This window comes from Antennarius striatus, chromosome 4 (genome assembly GCF_040054535.1).
Source record: "Antennarius striatus isolate MH-2024 chromosome 4, ASM4005453v1, whole genome shotgun sequence".
Classification (NCBI taxonomy): domain Eukaryota; kingdom Metazoa; phylum Chordata; class Actinopteri; order Lophiiformes; family Antennariidae; genus Antennarius; species Antennarius striatus.
The window spans coordinates 11910608-11931237 of NC_090779.1; the positions used below are offsets into that span (position 1 = coordinate 11910608).

Here is a 20630-nt window from a genome sequence, read left to right on the forward strand (position 1 = left end):
AATGAGCCTAATTCAAACTCACATGAATTAAGAAATAAAAAATATTAAAAGAAGGCACCACTTGCTCCTGTCATTAAATAGGAGAAAGACTCAGGGAACAATATTGGGTGTTTTTTTTTTAAACCTTTGATGGGGAAACGAAATGCAATGAACAGATAAGCTGAAGTATCCTATCACCCCTCTTCCCTTCATTTGTGGGAAGAGATAATTGTAGGCTGCTACTAGGTTATTTGTCTTGATTTTCAAGCGTTACAGTATCAAGATTAAAAATGTTCTGCTACTGCCAAAAACTAAAATGAACATATTATTAATTTACATGTGAGTGTATTTTTTTCTGGATATCTCTGTGCAATTCCTAATTGGTATGTTCCTTGCCATCTGTAGGACTGCTGCTTTTTGAAATACTGCTCTACCCGAATTTAAACATTGGAAGGTCTGTGGGCAAAGTCATATACAGAAGAAATAAGCAGAGCATAGCTGTGAAAATCTATGTGAGGAGTGAACTGCAGTCCCTTTTATTAGTCCCTTTTAACATTTCTTAGATTTAAAACAAGAAATCCAAATTCTAAAAATGAAGTGAATGAATTGAGTGGGTTAAAATCACTTTTATTTAAAATAAACTTTTGGAGAAGAACACAGGGTTATTTCATTCTGAAACATTGTTCTCCTAAGAGAATAATAGCGATGGAGATCCACAAGCCTGAATTTTGACCCATAACATTATTTAGTGATCTCTAAATAATAGGAAGATGTGCACCCGAACATCCACGGTTGCTATACAGTTTCTCACATTACGTATTGATTTTTGAATTTGTGAATAGTAATGGCCACATTCATCTGTTTTGCAGATGCCAAAATTAATTTTATTACCCATATTCACATGTACTGTAATCTCCATTGTAACTAAAGAAAGAGTACTTAAGTGATAAAGTTCCAGGAGGCTTATTTTATAACCCAAGAACTACTAATCAATTCCATCTCTTGCTATGATGACCAACAACACTGACACTTATTAACCAATCTAACCAAAACTTAAATTATATGTAACACTTTTATTCATACAAAACAAATAATAAACAAAAGGCCAATGTCATTCCAGGGACTTCAACATTGCATCAGCTGAAAAAAAAAAGGCCTATTTAGAATTGAAGGTAAAAGAAAGAAAAAACATGAGCGTTTCAACACGACGTACACTCCCTTTGCCCCGTTCTGGCTTCATAAACTATGCTGTGAAAAAAACTAAAATACAGAACAACTAAAAGTGTCCTCTCAAACACCTGGGCTAAAAGCTACGAACATAAATAACAAAAGCACATTTGTTTGGCTTTTACATTACACAGCTTCAAGAGTGCATCCAGTGTCCACTTTTCCTTATTGATTCTGAAGATAAGAACGACAACAAAAACAAAACAATTATAACAACATCGATAACAGTAAAGAGAACAGCTTGCTGTGGAGAGAAAAACAGAGGAACAAGATCTCTTGTGCGTGTGTGTGTGTGTGTGTTAATGTGTGTGTTAGTCTCCATCAGAGCTTATTGGAAGCTTGCTTGCCCTGTTAAAAGGCGTGTGAATGTCTGTTGCATCCCTCCTGTAGGGGGGGCTGTGTGGTGCTGGATGAGTGTAAGGAGCAGAGGTGAGTGCTGGCAGTCTGTGGTAAGCAGACAGAGGGGTGGTCTTTAGTCCGTTTAGTGTCTCTCCTTATTGCGAGAAGGAACAGCTAGGTTAGGAAAGCCAGACGGTTCATGTTGGACCACAGTCCGGTCACCACCACACTCTCCTCTGAGCACCGTCCTGCCGCCTTTGTGTCAACGGAAACACGCACAGTCAGCCAAACACGTCTGCTGGTTTTTAGGTGGCTCGCTCCTCGCCGTCAGCCTCCTGCTTTGTCCGGCGCAGGTTGCTTTTCATCTTCACAAACTCTGGGGTGTTCTCCTGTTCCTCTTCATTCTTCTGTTGCTCCAGCTCCAGCTGCAGAAACAGACACAGACAAAATAATTTAACAACAGCAGCAATTTAAAAGTTAACGGTGACATAAAGTGTGGCTTGTTTCCGATTGTAAGATCTAGGATGTGTAGTCATTATCTTACTTTAACAAAGTTCACTCGTCTAGGTGTTAAAACTTTACACACATTGAATCAGTTTTATTTACCTGCTCCAGTTTCTGCTGTCGTTTCATGAGCTCTATTTCCAGGTCGCTCCTCTTCTTGTGGGCCTCCTGCTCCTCCTTCTGAGCCTTGAGAACCTGCTCCCGCTTTCTCTTCTCCAGAACCTTCTGCAGCTCAGGTTTGTTCTGAGGAGCCAGACCCCTGTGCAGAGCCCGAGTGAAACAGCATGTTACTACAGTAAAGCTTAATGAACAACTTACACACGGTGAGCCCCACTCAGAGGGAGGCCACAGAGTCACACGTAACAGATGAGTTCCATGACCTCATTCTGGTCTGACATGCGTGTCTGAATTAGATGTTCTGGATTAAACATGTTGATCTTGTTTCAGGAAAGTTTTGAATTTGAGCCAGTCACAGACTGTTCTGCCTTTTTTGATCAGTTTAGGATGGTTCCCAGTGTTGGAACAGACGATTCAAAAAAAGGGGGCAAACCTGTGCCCATCTCAATATGGCTTCATCTATCAAATAACTTTGAGAATATCCTTGCGTGATAAGTTATCTGGAAACCAGAGGGATGACATGTCTGGCTGGGAATGTGCAGTCATTTCCATAACAAGAGGACAGGGGGACGTCTTAGCAGTGTGAGTGTGTCACGCAAAGAATAACAAAAATACAGCATGTTATGTAACGGTGCAAGCTACTCCAAATTCAGAGAGAAGAGCATGGCAGCTTGAGAGTAGAAACAGACTAGACTCATCTAAGAAACGTGCCGGACCAGGAAAAAACAAGTTCATTTCCTCTCTCTGTGAACCCTGGGTACACACAGGGTCCACAGGTTTTTCGGAACAAATCCAACATGCCCACCTGATGATGTCTTTATTAAATGTATTGTTACATCTAGAGGATTATATAACTGAGCATGCAATGTTCCCAGAATGAGTGGGAGTTAATTAGCAAAAGGTACTGCTTCACCTTAAGTCACTGCTGCAGTCAAACCCTCTTTGTTTGTTCCCACACTTTACTGCCTGATGCACGGCAAAAGGGGACACGATATGATCGGGGCCATTCTGTTTCCAAGGGCCCCGCATGGAGAAAAGAGGAGGGGTCAATGTCACTGAAGCAATAAAACAGGCTATAAAGACGTTTTATGCCGCTCTGCTGTTACCCTGCCTCCTTTTACGTAATCCCCCGTTCATGACCCCTCTCGTGAGTGCGTGTCCTCCAGCAGACTAGTAAAGAATGCAAGCTTCAAATCCCTCCTTTCAATATCTGCGTTTAAAATGCTTCGCCAGCCTTGGTGGATGAATGTCTAAAACCCATCCAGTGTGTAGGAGGAGATACCACATCTGAGGTAGCACGGGCAGAGAAAGGCCCTCAGCTGGAGACTGTTTTGTAATCCTGATTACATAACACATTTTTTTTTTCATCATGCATCCATCCATCCACCCCACCCCCTCTCTCCCATCACTGTGACTAATCCAGTATGCAGGCAAGCTTTCTATACTTTACATGGCGCTCAACCCTGAAAACCTACAGATTCATCTGACAGACTTCCAGAAGCTTCGTCTGGATGGACAGAAACAACATTTATCAGCATTTGTAAGAAAAATGTCGAAAATAATCCAAAATATCTGGTTTCATTTCATGCATAACCTCTGTCTCCTGGCCTCGTGGGATTCTCTCTTAACATGTTAATGGTCTGCTTCCAACACGCCAGAAACACCTCACGATTTGACCCGATTAAGACAGAGCGTTGCTGCTGTGATGTACCAGCTGTCAACAGCATGTGTGTTTACATGGCTATTTTTAGTTCAGGCAAAAAAGGCTACGAGCGCCACTGTGTGAGAGAAAAATCTAAACACTGAGCATCACAAGTGTGATCGTGAGCCCCAAAATACATCACTGACACAGATGTACAGATGTTTGTGAAAGCCTGTGCCTGATATTGCCATCAGCAGCCGGATCGGGTTTATCCTGTTCGCTGACCTTTACATAACCAATCATTGACACATCGCTGCACTCCAGCTTTTTATGTAATAACTCCAATGCAAGTTTCCTATCTGCATGGATACCATCTGGTCAATTATAAGAAAGCAGCAGGATTGCTGTTCCAATAAATTAAACCTGGATCTGGACACGTTTGAACCAGTCCGATCATTATTTGCTGCATGGGAAGAGATCTTGTTTTATCATTGTTCTATAATAATAGATTTTAAATGATGCAATCTTTGCTGGGGAATCTGCACACGTGTATCTGTAGAAACATAAAGACGTGATGGATGCAGACGGTGTGCTTTCTGTCTCCTGACCTCTTCTGGTTCATGAGCAGCTCTCGGTGCAGGTCCTGGTGGTTACGGGAGTTCTTGACTGGGTTGATCAGCTTCTTGGGTTTGATGAGCTCATCACAGTCTCCCTCCAGATAGTCGGGCTCCGCCATGACACTCCTCCCTGGTGACAGTGACAAACCAGGGTCACACGAATCTGTATTAACAGTCAAATCTAAAAGGACTTCCATTTACCAGAATGAGTTTGGATTCAGCAAAGATTCATATTTGTTTTACAATCTATTTCATAGACCAATTGTTTGAAATCCTGAAATACTTTTCACAACTTGATGTTGAGCAAATGTTTGCTTCTCTGGCACGAGCTCAGGGTTTTTGTTAAGATGCTATCCATAGGGACTCAGTGCTGGGATTACGCAATTGTTCCACATGAAGTGAAAAGGAACATTTCACAACTCCATCAAACCATAAGGACACGAATCAAGAGGTGAAGCAAGGAATCCTTCAGGGACGTACTTTATAATATCCTGCGAACACATTAGCTCAAACCATTCAACACTGTATCGCTCATGAGTTTTTCCTATTTATGGGACAAAAAAATGATCACACAGCAATGAAAACGGACATATATTTCCCAAGAAATGTATTTATTCCAATGACCAACTCCCAGATCAGAACAGTATAACACAGGGAAGCCACTAAATCCCAGACAGTTTGACCAATGCTTCATGAGATCCCAGATGACACACCGTAACGCACAGTCTAACTTTTGATGGTAAGAATGTGCAACTGTTCCTGAGCCCACTTTACTCAAACATCAACAATTTCTCTTCATGATATAAATACCCAAAATTAAGACAAAAGAACAATTGAGTTAAATGATTCCTCATTTTTAACACACATTAGACTAAACACTAATCTGCATCTATGATTAAAAAACATCCAACAGAATTCAATCTTGACTTGACTCACCCTGCAGATGAGGAAAGACGGGGTATCTGAAAACTGTCGTCATCTCGGTTATTTGGTGGACAGATTTATTCTCCAGGGGGATCTTTTTAAAAAACTCAGTGCTGTTTATCGATATGAGAGCCTCACACACTAGAGATGGTTTGGTCAGCACAGCTGTCTGCTACTGAGCTGCTTGGACTAGAAGTCTGTTTTATAGTCTCTCTCTCTCTCTCTCATACACACACACCTCTCTCTCTCTCTCTCTCTCTCACACACACACACACACACACACACCTCTCTCTCTCTCTCACCCCCCCCCCACTCTATCGGTTCCCTCCCTCACCACTTCTGCCTTACTTTCAATGTACATCTCTTGGTTAGAACAGTTTTTCCCTAAAGAACATTCATATTTCTTACCTAATGGACCTTCATGAAACGTTTATGTTGTCATGGATAATTGGAAGTAAAAATATTTGTTTTTACCAATTCTGTGCTATTTGAAGCACAGAATTGTTAAAAGCACACAACAAAAATTGCTGTCTGTTTACTGTCATTAGAGTCATGCGTTTCTTCCCCTGCAGCTTGAGGAATGACAACTTTAAATAATGTTCTTTGAGTCCATCTTGTTTAGGACAGACCTATGAAGACAGGACAGAGTAATATCTTTAGACAATAACATTTATCAATTATTTATAGATGCATCTGCTCCACACAAATGTGATTGTACACTGTACACTCACATTTGTACACTGCACAGTACACTGAACGGTAAAACAAGCGGGTGTAATGAGTTAAACACATCACTAGAGGGCGATGTGCATCCAAGTAACTAGTCTGTCAATTACATAACAAAATAGTCTAAGAACGACATGATTTCAGGAACCAAGACGGAGGAATATTACACAATACCTCAGCTTGATGGGTACAGTGGAATTCAATGGTAATAAAGCTTCTTCTGACCAGATATGATCTACAGGGGCGGCAGTGGCTCAGAGTTAGAGTTAGTGCAGATGTCTTGAAGACAGATCGCCCAGCCATCGGTGGAACGATTCCCGCTCCCGCCAGAACATCTCCGGAGTGTGAGCTGACGGTGGGAGGCGCCACCTCACCTCCCAGCCACTGCCGAGGCACCCTTGAGCAAGGCGCCGTCCCCCCTACGAGCTGCTCTATTGGGGCGCACTCCAGGAAGCTGCTGCCCGTCACTCTGCCTCTCGATGTACAGCTTGATGTTGTGTACTGTGTACTAACTGCATGCTTATAGGCCCCCTTGTGTGATGTGGTTGTTTCAGGGGCCTGTACATACATATTGTGTGAAAAAACAAAAAATGTAACAAATATACACCTGAGTGACAAATGTAATTTCCCCGAGGGGATTAATAAACTGCATCTTCTTCTTCTTCTTCTTCTTCTTCTTCTTCTACTACATTTGGCATTTTGGATCATTAAACTTTATAACTGGTACTACCAAAACAAAAATCTTAAAGTATTTCATGAATTTGCAATACCATTGTGTAAAGTAGCAGGACTTTAGAGTCAAGAAGGGAAAAGAACATATTGGTGAATTTGTTCTTTAAAAAACTACCAGACTGGTTGGTGTTCATGGTGGAAACACAGCAGTCTGTGTATTATGTGACACAGCATGAACATGATGACGTTGTGTGTGTGTGTGTGTGTGTGTGTGTGTGTGTGTGAGAGAGAGATGGCAGCAGCTTGTAGGGCTGTGTGTGAGCACACGCCTGCTGCAGACATCAAAGCCGTTGGTGTTGATGCCAGCGGTGGGGGGCAGAGGAACCTAAAGACTGGCAGTGTTGTTAAAGTGGCCGTTGGTTTAACACATCTGCTTCTCCTTCCTGTCTGCCCTCGAGGAGAGGAGAAGTGACATAGGGAGTTCAAAAAGAAGCACAAATTGGACCCCAGCTTTTTGACCTCAGCTTTAAATGATGTATTCAAGGACCCTTTAATTTGAATGTTTACGAACATTTGAGCAGAGCTTTCATTCCAATGCTCTGCTTTCATTTGATTCATATTTGTTCATATTCTCTGAAGGCTCGGGGAACTCTAGGAGCAGTATCGCTGCAAATCATCAGGTGGCAACATAGCTACAGCAAGACAAGACTAACACCTACAGACATGAAGAAGAAGGGGACATAAAAAAGACATCTCCAGTCCCATCCAGTAGTTGTAATGTATTTAATGTTCTAACAGAGTTGCTGCTTTTGATTAAGGATTTACTTTACGACAACCTCCTGCTAACACCACCACTTCTCTAGTTCACTGCAGTCCTGTGAAGGAGTCAATGTCAGAATAAAGGGCACATGGAAATGTGTGAGTGTTGACAGTTGCATCATTTGAAACAGATTTCTCTTTTGTTTTTAGAGGGTGCATAAGTGAAGACTTTACAGTTAAGTGCCTGAAGAGCTGTCCTATTAGTGTTTGAAACTGGAACAGACAGTTCCTCAACAAACACGGCAGTGGATCACAGTATACTGCTTTTGGGACAACAAGTCCGGCTGGTCCAGGAATCCTATTAAAGCAGTTTATTGGTTTGGAAAACTCATTCTTACGGCAAAAGCTGCAGACAAAACAAATGCAAAGACAGAGATAGGGAGACAGGGGGAGAGAATTTACTTCTAAAAGGACCTGAATCTCCAAAATGTTGAAGAGAATGGGTAAAACATTCTGAATGTTGAAACTTTCAGAGGCAGAATGAGGAGAAAGTCGATTAAAATGATGGAAAAAACAAAGTGAAAAACTGGGTCAGAGCTGATTCTAGGAAAGGAAAGAAGGGAGTTGGCTGAAGACAGCTTCCTTCTGTTCGAGCCACTCTCTCCGGTCATCCTCATGACCCGTGTGACTGATGTCATGCACATTTTGAATCAGCTACAGCAACTAGGATAAGTCAAGGCTGAAAAAATAATACACCAAATTAGTGAAGCAGCAATTTAATTTTACACTAAATATGCAGGTTTTCAGCAATACTGTATATCCCAGATCTCTTGCTCACACACATTTCTGTTCACTGTGTATTTACGATGAGATGTTATGCATTTAGCATCTTTTCTGTTCTGAAAACAGGAAGTAATTATCTAAATGTGTTTGATGAACAGGGCCTGTATGTGAGGACGTGTACCTCACAGGAGTAGGTTGCATTAGAGCTGAGAAACTGTCTCATTGAGGACAGAGAGCTCACTCTGAGCCAAGTGATTGCATCATTGCAGCCTGCTGCTACATGAGCTAACACACAGAGACTTACATTCATAATATCATTTAGAACTCTGGAGGGTGTCCCTTAGAGTTAGGATCAATGACACTGGTCCCCTCAGACCAATGACACGCTGCTACAGAGAAGGGTATTTTTCCCAGTTATGAAAAACCCTCTGATTAAGAAGGGGTTATCTCTGCTGCTACTTGTGTGAAATATGGAAAGAAGCAAATGTACACCATCATATCAGCTTAAGTGATATGTCATTGCTGGATTCAGTTTAGTTCTGTTTCAAAAAATGTTCACAAAACAAAGTCGTTTACAGATCAGAGCGGGACAACATGACTTCAAATCAATAGGATTATTTTAGTGCACACATTGTGAAAAGTATGAATGAAATGTATTTACCAAAAGAAGCATTCTAGAGAGGTTCTAAAAGTCTGTTTCTGGTTATTTTGGTTATTTACCAAGTCCCAATAGATTTCAACAAAAAACATCTATTGATCCATTAAAAGCATTCTTCCTCATCTAACAGAGAGGAGCACAGATGGACAGAGAAATGATGGAGGATAGAACGAACACCCTAAATTGTCCATTAAAAAGGTTTTGATCCTAAAACATGACATAAAAAAAGTTACCAGCAGGGAAGGGATGACACAGCAGATAACAGTGTTGGGATCAGAATGGAAAGACTGGATGAACACAGCATAATATGAAATTTAGTGCTCATCAGTCAGTAGCTGCCCCCCTCAGATAATCAAGTGGGGGCAGCTGTCTCACCATCTGATCCCTCCAGGACACAAACACAGCACCGTCCAGAGCTCCACCCTGGGTGGGGTACCACTGTCAACTGTCATTGGATGACCACACCCATATGTTCATCAGCAAAATCAGGATTGGTGCACTAGAGGGTGGGTGGGTTTAGCAAACAGGATTGATCAGCATGTTAGCGTCCGGTCAGATACGCTCTGATCGAGGACAGAGTTCAAATGAAAAAGCATCAGTAAAGAGGCCGAAAGGAGCAGTGACACAAAACTGAATACCTCTAACAATGCAAGAGAGCAACTGAGGATTTGGGCACTGATCCAAAACTCTTCATATTAGTAAAAACAATGTCATGCCTTGACTACATTATACTGAAGAGATTCATTGAATTAACTATGTGCCTCCTCTCTCATGCAGTTCATCTTGTTCAAGCATCATCACTTCCTTTCAGACTGGGTCTCGTCTATTCAACTAACATATGGGAGGCCCATCCCTTAGGAGAAATTGCATAATCAGTAACCCCTAAAGCTACCCCCACATCTCTCTCTCTCTCTCACTTACACACAAACTCTGTTTCCTCCGTTCAAGCCGGACACGTAACGAGTGAATGTCTCCTTGCCTCTGTTAATGAAGCAGCCATTCAGCCATAAATACGGCCGGCTCTAATTAAAACACAGATATAGATGAGCTTTTAACTGGCAGCTGTGTGGGTGGGGGAGGGACTGTAGGTGTGTGTGTGTGTGTTTGGGGGGGGGGGGGGGGGGGGGGACTGAGATAGAAAGTGAGGGCTACGCAGAGAGTTGGGGACCTGGAAGTGAGCTCATTTCCCGGACGGGTCGGTTGTACGTACACACTCACAAGATTTACTCCTGACGACACATAAATCATGAGGGTGGGCAGCGTGGTGACGCACATGTGTGCATATTTCCAGAGCACAAAATGTAACAATAGACCTATGATTTTTCTCTGTCGCTAGCATGTGGAAATCCATTCAAAGTTTAGAAAAGACCACTACCCCTTCATTGTTTGCTTCAGCCCATACCCTCCACACACGTTCCTGCAGGAGCAAAGTTCTGCAGCTACACGCCACAGACACAAACCTTCAGGAGGTGATAGCAAACATTGAAAAATGGAATATGCTTGGGCGTCTGGGGGTTGTTTTGCATTTCCTGCCTTGGAGTGGGGGACCTGAAAGAGAAGCTGGGGAATTGTGGGGCCTCATAATGTACTGACCTTGGAAAGCGTCCACCCTGCTTCTACAATACAATGATGTCACTGGGAGAAGCAAGGGTATGGGAGTTTTCAATGAGGATTTTAGGGTCCATAAAGTGCAGATGTGTGCAAACAGCCCTACAATGAAAGAATGATGTTCCTCCCGCACATGATACATCATGTGAGCTGCTCGGCTCTAACTAGACCTTGCTGTGTATGTCTGCATGCCCACCACTCCACCTCTCACTATTTATCTGCTTGCTTACAGGTCCCTTGTAATTTTCATCAGACAGACAGAACATGTTAGAGGTTTTGGAGATAAAGTCAGAGAGACCAGACTGAGATGGTTTGGACATGTCCAGAGGAGAGATAGTGAATATATTGGTAGAAGGATGCTGAGTTTTGAACTGCCAGGCAGGAGGCCTAGAGGAAGACCAAAGAGGAGGTTTATGGATGTAGTGAAAGAGGACATGAAGGTAGTTGGTGTGAGAGAAGAGGATGCAGAAGACAGGGTTAGATGGAGGCAACTGATTCGCTGTGGCGAACCCTGAAGGGAAAAGCTGAAAGGAGATGAAGAATATATATACAATATTTATATTTGATTGAATTACAGTACATTTCTCCTTCTTCACATTCACTACTGTTTGATAATACCAGGATCCCAAAAGCTAGACGTACACTTTCATGGGCAATGAACACAAAATAATAGGGCATTTCCTGATTTGAGATGAAGCAGGTCTGACTAAAGCAAAGGCAGACATTAAAGTGAACTCATCCATGGATCCAGCGACCCAACAGCTGATAATCTCGCCCTCACAGAGACAAGAAAGGAGTGGATTTACAGTACGGTAGTACCTCCAGATATGAGCTGCTCAACATATGAGTTTTTTTGAGATGCGAGCCATCGCGAGGTCCACGTTTTTGTTCGACATACAAGCAAACTTGGAGATAAGAGCCATACTTCGGGATGGATGGATACAACATTAGCTGAGACCACACCTCATTTTTTTCCAGGTGTTGGTGGATGACAAGTAAACTCAAGTCTATTTATGCAGCACTGAATCACACCATAGGCATCTCAAAGTCAGAAAAAAAGAGAAAACCAACTGAACCCCCAACAGCAAGCATGAAGCCAAAGTGGCTGAGGAAAACTTGTGTAAGAAAACTGATTTAAGAAAAGGTTTTTAAACACAAGTATATATTTCTAGACTCCTTCGTGTTTTTACAAAGCTGGATCAGATTAGAACTAGAACCAAGGCAGTCACAGTCTGCAACATCTCGCGATCAAAGCAATAGCTTTGATCTATGGTCTTACTCACACTGGCATTCTCCCTTGTCTTTCTATCTTATCCGGTTCCTGAGTGTACAAAAGTTGAAATTTGACCTTGACCTAGTTTTCTCAAGGTCAAGATCATCTCATTTTCATCCCCTTTGCTGCCCGAGTAATGTGCTTTTTATTTCATCTTTCTATCTGTTTCTAACGGTTGCAAAGATATTTGGAGGACATACAAACGGACCAATGAACACTGACAGTTACAATACATCACTGCTTTGAAACGGGATGTAATTATTATAGTTACAGTATTCTAAATGGGGAAAATCTATTTGACTTACGGATTGTTCGACTTACAAGCTCAGTCATAGAACAAATTAAACTATCTCGAGGTACTACTGTACTTAATCTTCAGCACATTTCTTATTTCAGATACCTCAATGGCGACAAAAAAAAACATAAATGAAAATGGATGGATAGAAAAAACTATTTCCAAACTGATTGTTCAGGATTCGGTAGTGGGGCTTTATTCTGATTTCTAGCTTTTCTTCATCTTCAGTTTTAGTAGCAGACCTGTATTAATAAATTGTCTGATACAGTCATGAATACATTTTATTTCACTTGTGGTCAATGTGTAGATATTAACATCCATCTCAAAACATTTAAAAAATGCTCACAAAGTCCTTTCATTAGAAAGTAGAAGGATCTTTGCCACTCCACATCTCATGTAAATATTGAGCACAAGTGCTTTACCACAGTTGTTGTGTTTGGTTATGTCACAGTATAGAACCTGTTTGACTGCTTTAAGATGTGACTTTTAAGAGCTGATTGCTACACAAATCCGGATTTCTATGCAGAACTGTCAGTTACACCGTTATTGAGATAGGCACTGACCGCTCATCGTAAACCACAATCTTTTTGAATTCAAACCCGACTGTGACAGTACTTTGCGCTGAGCGCCGACTGAAGTTATGTGATGTGGTAGCTTGTCAACGGTCATGCCGCCACACGTTTTGATTCCCAGGCAGATTACAGCATGAATGGGACGGATTGAAAAGGCACAGACACCCCTTTGATTAACACTGTAGGAATGTGATGAATCTGCAAAGTGATAGACACAAAACAGCACATGAACAGACACATGCATACAAAGACCTAAACGCCATGTAACAACAATACTTGAGCGACAGAAACACTCGGGTGCATTGCATGTGCACCTTTCTTTAAAAAGGTTCAAATCAAAGTGCTGACTGAACATGTGTCCTGAATAATTAGTGAAGTGGTACATCTGAGGGTCACACCTGTCCACCAAATACAAAAGGCTGGTTTATCCCCCCCCCCACAGCTGACACTGACACATGGTCATGTACGTACATGTATAGACCTGATGAGAACAGGTGGACTAAGACGGACGGGCAGCAATTGCACAGGATCCATACAGATCTTTCCATACTAGACGCACCCTAGAAGGCAAATGAGGGATGGAGTGCATGTGTGTTCCATGTGGTTCCTCCTCCCTGAGATGTAAACATGAGCTCATACACTGCTCATACACATCACCCTTTTAAATGTAATTCCAGTGTTCATCTCTTAAGTAGTGCAAAGCCATGTAGTTAAAAAGCCACAGCCGTTTTGTCTGGCTCAGCAGTGTGAGGTGCCGTCCACTCATAAAGCAAGAGTCTTTGTTATGGCTCGACTGTCTGTTCCAGTTCCAGATTCAAAGCTTTGTGCTTTACTGCTGTTTTTTCCCCCTTTATGGATCAGAGCCACGCCCCTCCTCGCTGGCTACTGGCTGAGCACAACTGGGAAATGCATTCTGATTGGCCGGGGGGCACACCAGGGAGGATTTGGGAGGTTCTCCTTTGTTTACATGCGAGTAGAGAAAAACCCAATAACAACTGTTACACACAAGGCAGTCTACAATCAAACAGACAGACACCGATCGTACTTGAACACACACACACACACACACACACACACACACACACACACACACACACACACACACACACACAAACACCCCCCCCCACCCCAACCTGGTGTCCAAAAACAAAAGGAGAGTCTTTGTTCTCTGTGGGTCTGTGTTTAGCAGAAAATATAGCCACGTGCATGAATATTTTTAGTAGGAACACTATGCAATCATGTGGTTTCATTGTCTGATGAAACTTTCCAAAGCATGTGCAACCATACATTCTCAAAGTCCTGCAGGTTTCAGGCTATAACAGACAGAGGTGGCATCATTCATTTTGGTATGAATTTATGAGCAGCTTAATCAGATTCAAGCAGCACAGATATACAATCTCTCTCTACCTCAACTTAACAAGCTGCAAGGAAGAAGGCATTTAGATTCTCTCAGAGTGTGTGTCATTCTTTCCTGAAGTCTACACAAAGTGGTCAGCACAGTAATGGGGCTTTAGTGTGATTGAAGCTCCAGCATTACAGCCGGAAAATCAATGGGATTCTTTGAGAAGCTGAGTCTTTGTAGGTGAACAGGCTGTGTACGAGTCTCCGTGTCCGTCTTTGGAACACATGCATATCTTATCTGTCTTTTATGAGTCTAACAACATTCCTGAGGCTGCTCACACAGAGTAAATCCAGTCCCTGCACGTCTCATTTCTGTTTAAATTGACACACATGCCAGCTTGTTTATCACGAAACCCAGTACATTAATAGTGACATTACAACCTAAGACCATGGCAACAATGCATTAATACAGTGAAAGCAGCGTTTTGTCCTGGGATAGCACCACTAGTGCTTGCAGAAACCACTGAGAGCAGCAGCAAGGTGTTCCTGTCATGTTCATCCTTCCCGTAAAAAGGTTTCCGGTTGCTTTATCAAGGTTTTATCAAGGTTTTATCAATTTCCTGTGACATTAGAAGAGCTGCAACAAAAAAAAAAAGTTTTAACATATTTTTTTTCCTGAAAAGTGAGGGTTTTTGCTCAACCTGACAACTCATCACCATGACTGCTATTTCCTACTAAGGAATTGGTTTTATAGCGTTTCAGCACAGTCAGAGTCATCACATCCTGTCTTGTGATGCCACATTAAAAAACCTGTCAGGTTTAAAATATTCAGCTCACAAATTTGGATCATGGCGAGGACAACAAAACACTGAACAGACCACAATCACCTTTTACACAGCCTGCTGATGGCATGTCTGGTGCGCCTTTATTCTGCTCTGCCATTCTGTGGAAACACTCCAGTTATGTATCTCATAACCGGAGGATGTAAATTAGAAGCAGTTAACGGCTAACACAAAGAACACCAAAATCAACCTAAAACGTCTTTACTGTGAGGAGACAGCAATATGTCTAGGAAATACTTCCCCTCTGGTAAGCACAAGATCATTCATGTGACAGAGAAGGTATAAAACATCACGAGATGCCGAAGTGTTTTACACCAGTTTTGTTTGCAAAAAGTCAGCTAAATTTTGAACGCAGGGGAATTATGACTCCGTTGTTTTAATTAGTGCAAAGGCGGAAAAGAGAGGGGTCTTGTTTTCGAGGCGCTGATGCAATATCTGTCTTAAAAAGGTCTAAAGTCTGCCTGAACACGCGGTAGATCAGACAGAACCATGAGGGCTCCCATCATGGCAGAGACCCTCTGGTACCTCATTCTTTGTTTGCCTAGCTCATTATAGGGGAACAGACTTAAAATATTTGCTATGAGGTAGTCTTTCACCAGCGGGGAATAACAAGTCTGAAGAACGAGCAACAGGGTTTTAGCATGGAGCACGAAACACGCAAACACACACACGAAACACTGCGTCTTGTGTGGTTCTTAAGGATCATTGAGTTCTGCTGAGTAATGAAGATGTTTGCGTCCACAGACCGACCAGCAGGACTGCGAAAGAAAATATTGTGGTTACCAGACATGTCTCCTGGACACACACATTCCTGACCCAAATACCTTGACTTTCCTGAAGGCAGGTAGACTCTCTGACACGGGCTAAGTTTCTATACAAAAACATCAGAGAAATGAATCAGAACCACATAAACCACCCTAGCATGGAAACTTGTTTCATTCACTTTTTAAATTGTTTGAATGCAGCAATAATGGAGCAAGACAACATTCCTGTTGTAGCAACGTCCACATACACACACACACACACACGCAGACAGTGACAGCATCGATCCTTTCGGGAAACGGAAGACAGCAAGAGAGACAGAGTAAGAGAAAGAGACATGGGAAAGTGGGGGTTCAAAGACCAGAAAACAGATGTAGATCATTTAGCCAACTCAGCTCCAAATGACTAACACATGTGTGAGAGACTTTCCCCTCCTTTCACTTCCACACATTCTTGAAAGTATTGTACCTATAGGTGGTATAATGTTCATTCATACCACCAACTGTCTGACACGAGGCCTCATCTGATGAAGCGGAGTTACACTACCACCCTTAACATTTAACCCGTTATCTGCCAGGCTGCTGCTGCTGTTGTACCTCCACTGAGCAAACACGCACCAAGCTCAACCCACTGGCTCCAGTTTGTTTAACTTCCTGTTAAAGTTTGACAGTACTTCCCATATGTGTTAACTAAATATAATCTTTGAAGAAGAAGAAAAATGTCATGAGTTTGAAACAGCTGCTCTAATAAAAAAACAACAACACACACCTCTTCACATGACAGTTGTAGCATTTGCCCCATGACAGGCCAGGGTGTGTGTCAGCTCTGACTGAAGCCATGTGCTCTGACACAGAAGGCAACAGTCATTGCTCTGCAATTACACACAGTCTTATTCACACATGATGATTTCACACAATGGCCATCCATGAAGCATGATTTCCCATAATCCTTTTCTTTTCCAGTCAATGGACTTCATTTTAATAACAAAAAAATATTAATGCAGCTATGGTGATAAATGTGAAAAAACAAACAAAAAATGCGTAGATTTATTAAGTGATCACATAATTTTTTTGTAAATTTATAATCTTGACATGTCTTCAAAAACCCCCCAAAAACGATTCTATATTTCAAAAAAATCGTGTGGACACGTTACCAAACGTAACTGAACCACAAAGACGTCTGATTAGAATGGAATATCCCACTTGTATTAATAAACACTTCTATACTGTACTTGATTAACAGGAGTATCACAGCATCAGCTGCCATCCTCAGTATCAGTGCTGTGGTCTGAACAAGATGTTCACCCTCAGCGTGTTTGTTCTCCACTGTCCCGTCCGCCACAGTGACGCGCCGCGACCAACAAAAGGAGACAATGAAACAAGAGTTTGTTTTTCTTCAGGTCTTATTCTCTTTCTCTTTGGTCTTTTCCACACTTTCCAGTGTTGGAACCAAAAGCTGCTACTTTTTGCCATCGTGAGCAGGAGGACCCGCTTAGACGTCCTGCTTTTGTTAGTGTGTCGTCTAACAATCTCACGAAAAACGCTCCACACACACGCACACATCTACCTCAAAGTCGCCCCTGACGTGAGTTCTCCTGCTGAAGTTGTTCAAGCTTCACAGTGACGGTGTTTCAGGCAGCATCGGTGCCGCTTCCTACCACTTCGTGGGCTCCAGGGGCGTCCGCGCTACTCTGCTTTTGTAAACTGCTCTGATACACACGCATGCACTCAGTCAGGACCCAGAAATGTAAATTTAAACTGGCTGGGAGGGGTAGCGTGACGTCACGCCGGGGCTCCTCCTTCTATGTTTCCTCTGATGTGTCGGGGACTCCTCGCGCTCAGGGCGGGGCGTGAGTGGAGCGCGTGCCCTCCCGCAAATACGAGGAGCCCAAGATAAAACTAACCATTTTTTTTCTTTTTTCTTTTAAAATATTATTTATTGGTACGAAAGAAATTCTTTTGAGTTAGTATATTGCAGTACGTTCTAAAACATAACGGTTTGATTATAATAATATATTGTGTACCAGTTAAAAGTAATTTAATCCATCCAAAATGTAGATTCAAATACTGTAATTTAAGACCAGCTGTAGTTGTTGTTCATCACATAAGTGTAAGATTTTCAAATGATCAACATACATTTTTGCAACAAATATCCATGAATACATTAAATGGGTCTTATTATGAAAAACACGTTTTTTTCCCCGGGTCTATACATTTGCATAGTGATCCTCCCTAACCCGACCAAATCCTAGAGTATGGATAACAAACGCTTCCTCCATCAATAGATATTTGGAATCTTTTGGATTCATGGCTGGACAGGATCAAAAACAATCAGATTCATAAAACCCCGAATCTTACGTCATCTCCGGGGTGATTGATAGAGTAAATTGACCTATCCTGACTCATATTTGATTGTCCACCCAGATATAGGCGTGGTCATCCAAGAGGGGGAGTTCGCTCAGGCTATGGTAGCGGTGTGTGGTAACGTCCTAGCTCAGAGCTACACACCGAAAGTTCCTCACAAGCTGTTGCAATCAGCTAGCATTTGGCTAATTAATTAGCTCTGCTTTAGTCATGTGTGTACGTGTCTGCTAAAGGCGTATCTTCATCATCATAGTGAAAACAACTGTGTATGTCTACACCGCTCATAAACAAACAGCCCCAGCCTTTATTTGCAGCCTAACAGATATTCACTAGTCTGTCACCAGTCAAGGGTTAGTTCAACTGAAATAAAGCCTGCATGTGAAATAATCCAAATAATTACAGTTTCTTATTAGTAAAATTTTATATTGACGTAGGTTAGTGGACGCAGATAAAGTAGGGATGGCGCCCGACAGCCAACAGTTCAATATCCAGTACTCATCCGCTTTGTATTACCATTACCCGGGAACTGTTAGCTGTTCCGATGGTAACTTTGCTGCTCGGTGTTGTTAGTTAGTGATCGCACGTTATCTGTGACGATTGTCGGGAAACAGCTTTAATTACGTCCTGTCAAACATTGGTTGTCGTGTCCACTGACTTTTGTCCCATTTGAAGACACTGTTTTAAATTCTGCGCGATGTTTACTGATGGTCTCAGTAGGATCAGCCCGACTGTTTACATTATAAACAACGGATTAAAGTTTGTCTAAAAGCAGCTTCTCGCTCAGCGCAGAGAAATCAACAGTTATTAACGAGAAAGACAAACACAAGAAAAATAAGAATGAAATACTTAGTAACGAAGTTACTGAAAGAAAAGTTTCAAACAGACGACCGGTCCGACAATGGATCAAAATTAATGGCCTGTGAACACGTGGGGGGAGGGAGTTGTTGATGGAGGAAGCTTCAGAGGGGAGAGGGGGGTGGAGATCGGGACCAATGAAAGATATTGAGGACCACGGGTCACTTTAGGGCAAGACATTTCAAATACAGTGTAGTTGGACATCTGGCAGCTGAAAGACATGAATTAAAAAAAGCATAATATGGGACCTTCAAAACAACATCATAGTAGATCATTTGTAGTGCAGTCTACATGATTATATGCAACATGAGGAAAAACATTTTGATACAAACTGCTAAAGGAAATGATTACATTTTTCCAATGAAATTTTCATGAAAAACAATAGAAACCAGACAAGTACACAAATTCATGAAATTCAGCCATTACACCTAATTGGATCACAATCAGGATGATTAACTGTACCTGGGAGATTAAAGTACATATTTTGATGTAGGCACTGTGCATTTGGGTGCAGAATGATAATGGAGAGAGTATGACAGGGCCACATTTGATAGCTTTGATAATGCAGATTCATAGTGATTCAAATAGATTTTTTATGCATTTGTGAAGGCCAAGATGTAATATTTGGATGAAAAATAGACCAGCATCATCCTTTTTGGAAAAAAAAAATCACATATTGTTGATTCAGAAACTACTAACAATGAACACATGATTCCAATATTACTTCTTTTGGCTTATTGGAAGTGGTTGTTGAGAATTTAGTGCCAATGATGTTGGCAGAGTTTTGGCATTTTTTAATGATTTCTAGTTAGAATTTGGATTAGGGTTTCATTAAATCTAAACAGACTGGTGTGCCTAAGCAGAGGTATACTGACTTTGCTGAATGTCCTTATCATCGTAGATGATAAAGGTGTTCTTCATTCCAAATATTTAAACACATGATTTGAGCTGACATTTTGGAAAATTTGGAACCTTTAACATACTTTTCTTATGCTCTTTTCACATCAGCGTTTTAATGCAATGGCTCAAATGAGAATTTGTAAAGCAAAAGTGGCCTCCTGCAGTAGCTACCCTGCTTCTTTCAGCACTTGGTTTTGGTTTGATCTCACTGCATTTTTAGTTTTGCCCACAGTGCTCTCATAAGCAAAAATCAAAAAGTGGCACGTGACATTTTATATATATGTCATTGAGCACTTTTTAACAGAAGAATGTGACACAAACAATCAATTAACTTCCCCATTACATGGCAGTTAATCTCATCCCATTCTTTGGGTAAGGAGGTCCAAGACCTTTTTGTTTTTCCCCAATTTAAAAACATCGTTTTATTTGAGTTAACTGCTAACTGCTTGTAGCTGATCATGAAATCATACAAGTAGTAGATGCAATATGTTGCCCCACCTTGTCGCACCAACCTCCTATCTGCAACAATACTGCAACAATTACATCTGTAACACCTTTGTAAAGTTTTTACAGAACACTGAGGTACCATAAAGGCCCTAACCATCCTCTATTGAACTGGCTGTGTTAAAGGATTGGCAGAATTTATGATCTATAAAAAACTACTTCCCTCTCCATTAATAAGTCCAAATCAAAGATAAAATAAATGTAAATTTGGATTTTAATTACAGAGATGGTAATAAACAAAATTCCAAAAGAAGGTAAATATTCTGTGTCTGTCTTATGTGCGCGGCACGGTGGCGCAGTGGTTAGCGCTGCTGCCTCACATCACGGCGGACCCGGGTTCGAGTCCCGCTCTGTGCGGAGTTCGCATG

The 20630-nt window shown here is 41.7% G+C and overlaps 1 protein-coding gene across 2 annotated transcripts; it reads right to left on the bottom strand.

Annotated features, from left to right (window-relative positions):
• Positions 1–590: 590 nt before the first annotated feature.
• On the bottom strand, positions 591–17369 carry fam107b (family with sequence similarity 107 member B). 2 transcript variants are annotated; one of them, XM_068312925.1, is made up of 4 exons: positions 17207–17369; positions 4417–4555; positions 2152–2308; positions 591–1970 (listed from the first exon to the last, which is right to left on the bottom strand). In XM_068312925.1, exons 2-4 carry the CDS (start codon positions 4542–4544, stop codon positions 1851–1853), a joined length of 405 nt encoding a protein of 134 aa, XP_068169026.1. In that variant the 5' UTR covers positions 4545–4555; positions 17207–17369; the 3' UTR covers positions 591–1850. The 2 variants fall into 2 exon arrangements, with proteins under 2 accessions (XP_068169026.1, XP_068169025.1); XM_068312924.1 differs by lacking the exon at positions 17207–17369 and adding an exon at positions 5362–5589.
• Positions 17370–20630: the final 3261 nt, after the last annotated feature.